Below are 3,570 nucleotides of genomic sequence, written 5' to 3'. Positions count from 1 at the left end.
GATGCTATGGGCATCACACCTATTTCAGTGATATTTGTTATTTGAGACTTCAACACGAAGTTCCTTTTGCTCCGCCGTAAGCAGCTTCGGCACGAATTTCGCCGCCACTCTCTTTATAGCCAAATCTTCAGTCATAATGGAATGTGCCGAAAAAAGTGCTGATGCCCACCTCTTCCGCAATTTCTCGGATAGTCACACGACGGTCCCGCATCACCATAGCGTTCACTTTGGCAATGACCTGGTCATTTCGGCATTTTGATGGCCGACTGGAGCGTGGCTCACTCTCCACCGTTGTGCGGCCGTCTTTAAACCGGTTGTACCATTCCTTAATCTATTTGAAAGACTTTAACTTCCTGTTTGAATTCCCTTTTTTACACTTTATAGAAGTATTATATATATGTTCAGGATTTTACATGTCTGTCTTTCATTTTTTTTCTTGTATACATGTGTGGACATGTATTGTTTCTTAATAGTGTAGGCTAGTTTGGTGGACCAATATTCAAGAAACAGTACTTTGTCTACACTTTTAAGTTGTGTTTTAAGAAAGAATTTTGTATTTTGTTATTATAAAAAGTTGAGTATGAATGTTTTTAAATTATAATTTATCCTTTACTAATTCAAGCTTCTGGTGTAATGAATACAACCTATGTTACTTCTGCTGCTCTGATCACATGGGGCTATCAAGATGGTGTTGTTCGCATCAAGCTTCGAAAGGATCATCCTACCATACCGTTAGTGCAAGGAAATATCCTTGATCCGGTAAGATGGCAAAATTGTGACATTTTGTGATTGTCTTGTAGAAAAAAACAAAATAATATACGAACTAAATTTGTCATTATTAAGGGGAATACGATAAAAATGTTTTAGTTATTATGTAGAAGATACAACAAAACTCTTTACTACAAAAATTACTATATACTGTACACACAAACATTTACAGTCTGAAAAAAAAACTTATTTTAAGTCACTTTGATCGTTTAGAAGCGTGAATGAGTGGATGATGACTACCTTCACCAGAGTGATGACCTGATGGCTTGTAATCGATATAGAAAGTTGTGGATGAGTACTGTGTTCACCAGTTTGATGACCTGATAGCTGGTATAAAGAGAGGATCCATCTTAGATAAAGAAGCTAGTCATGGTATCTCTCACTTGTCTGTGTGCAGTTTCTAGTATCAGTTTCTCACAGAAGTATGAAGAGTGGAAACAGTATGTTGTGAATTCATACTAGGCAGTCACCTTCAGATTATGTAGGGCTGCTTACAGATGCTCAGAGCATGAGAAGATGCAGTTTCCATCTGTTATCACGTGGTGGAGTGGGTCTCATCAATCCATAGAATGATGGCTCAACTGGTATATAAACAGTTTGATATTGAACTCCCATGGATGGTATCTTATGGGTCTCCTAAAGCAGTTTTGTTTATTGTTTTTTTAGGACTGTAGGTCTTTCAGAACAGCATTAATCATGTGGTGGAATGGGTCTCATCAATCCATAGAATGATGGCTCAACTGGTATATAAACAATTTGATATTGAACTCCCATGGATGGTATCTTATGGGTCTGTTAAAGCAGTTTTGTCTATTGTTTTTTTTAGTACCGTAGGTCTTTCAGAAGAGCATTAATCATGTGGACTCCATTTTCTGAAACTTCTGGATCAACCTCTACATGTTATACGACCCTTTGTTTGTCTGTCATATATACAGCTATGTACAATGATATCAGCAGTGTATTTATACATTTCTTATCATGACATTTCTGGATGTTGTGCAAAATATGCCAACCCCCAGTAAAATTAAAGTGCTTTATTTGATTCCTCACATGTCACCTCTGGTATCTTTACAATTTTACCATCTTAAATCTTATAATCGTGGTGCTATAATATTCTAAAGCGAGGTGTTTTATGTATGAAATTATATTATCACCCTGTATGTGTGACCATATAAGGTATATCAAAATTTTACCTTTAAACAATGATTAACATATCTATGCAAGACAGTATGGTGGTTGATAGATTGTGAACAACTGTATACCTATTATTATTATTATTATATTGCAGGTTGGTAAGCCATGGTTACAAAAGTGTATGTATGTATAGTTTTGTAATAGTGTTATTTCTTTCTTTCTTCAGATTTAATGGAAAGTCTTTAAGGTTTGAATGAAATGTTTGTGTAAAAGAAAGTTTTGATATATTTGTTTACTGTAAGAACCACTAATTTAGTAATATCTTTCTTTTCAGAGTGCATTTGCAGAGGTTCAGGGCTTGAAGTGGGGAAGTTATGTTGGTTCTTTATGTGAAACCGAGCCTAATCTCATCTGGAGAAGATCTCATCCGGCTCCTCTTGGTTGCTTGCTGCCTCTTGTCACCAATGACGTTTTTGGTTTGGCTCTCAATACCTGTTTGATGCTGAGCTACAAAAAAGAAAAAGGTGAATCAAAGAATATCACTAAATAGTTGATTAAGTTATTTGAAGGTGGAATATTTAGGTCATCAGTGGATTCTGTTAGAAAGTTGTATTTAATATCCAACAGATTTTACTCTACTTACTTTTATAACTAAATATTTGATTAAGTTATTTGAAGGTGGAATATTTAGGTCATCAGTGGATTCTGTTACAAAGTTGTATTTAATTTCTAACAGATTTTACTTTACTTACTTTTATAACTAAATATTTGATTAAGTTATTTGAAGGTGGAATATTTAGGTCATCAGTGGATTCTGTTAGAAAGTTGTATTTAATTTCTAACAGATTTTACTCTACTTACTTTTATAACTAAATAGTTGATTAAGTTATTTGAAGGTGGAATATTTAGGTCATCAGTGGATTCTGTTAGAAAGTTGTATTTAATTTCTAACAGATTTTACTCTACTTACTTTTATAACTAAATAGTTGATTAAGTTATTTGAAGGTGGAATATTTAGGTTATCAGTGGATTCTGTTACAAAGTTGTATTTAATTTTTAACAGATTTTACTCTACTTACTTTTATAACTAAGTAGTTGATTAAGTTATTTGAAGGTGGAATATTTAGGTCATCAGTTGATTCTGTTACAAAGTTGTATTTAATTTTTAACAGATTTTACTCTACTTACTTTTATAACTTTATTTTATTTAAAAAATTATTCATCAAACCCAGTTTTTACTTTATACATGCATTACCAGCTGTCAGGTCATCACTCTGGTGAAGACAGTCATCATCCACTACTTTATACATGCATTACTAGCCATCAGGTCATCACTCTGGTGAAGACACTCATCATCCATTACTTTATATATGCATTACAAGCCATCAGGTCATCACTCTGGTGAAGACGGTCATCATCCACTACTTTATACATGCATTACCAGCTGACAGGTCATCACTCTGGTGAAGACAGTCATCATCCACTACTTTATATATGTATTACTAGCCATCAGGTCATCACTCTGGTGAAGACAGTCATCATCCACTACTTTATATATGTATTACTAGCTGTCAGGTCATCACTCTGGTGAAGACAGTCATCATCCACTACTTTATACATGCATTACCAGCTGTCAGGTCATCACTCTGGTGAAGACAGTCATCATCC

The 3,570-nt window shown here is 34.4% G+C and overlaps 1 protein-coding gene across 1 annotated transcript in view; it reads left to right on the top strand.

The window, feature by feature from the left end:
* LOC106471382 (lysosomal-trafficking regulator-like) overlaps positions 1 to 3,570 on the top strand; it is a 69,491-nt gene that overhangs the window by 44,657 nt on the left and 21,264 nt on the right. Inside the window, exons 19-20 of the mRNA XM_022399983.1 lie at positions 2,237 to 2,426; positions 3,135 to 3,241. Coding sequence (XP_022255691.1) covers positions 2,237 to 2,426; positions 3,135 to 3,241 — 297 coding nt within the window. The remainder of the gene's footprint in view (positions 1 to 2,236; positions 2,427 to 3,134; positions 3,242 to 3,570) is intronic.

Source organism: Limulus polyphemus, unplaced genomic scaffold (genome assembly GCF_000517525.1).
Source record: "Limulus polyphemus unplaced genomic scaffold, Limulus_polyphemus-2.1.2 Scaffold4587, whole genome shotgun sequence".
NCBI classification, from domain to species: Eukaryota; Metazoa; Arthropoda; class Merostomata; order Xiphosura; family Limulidae; genus Limulus; species Limulus polyphemus.
The sequence above is the reverse complement of the archived record's forward strand: the minus strand, read 5'-3'. Positions and strand labels throughout refer to the sequence as shown.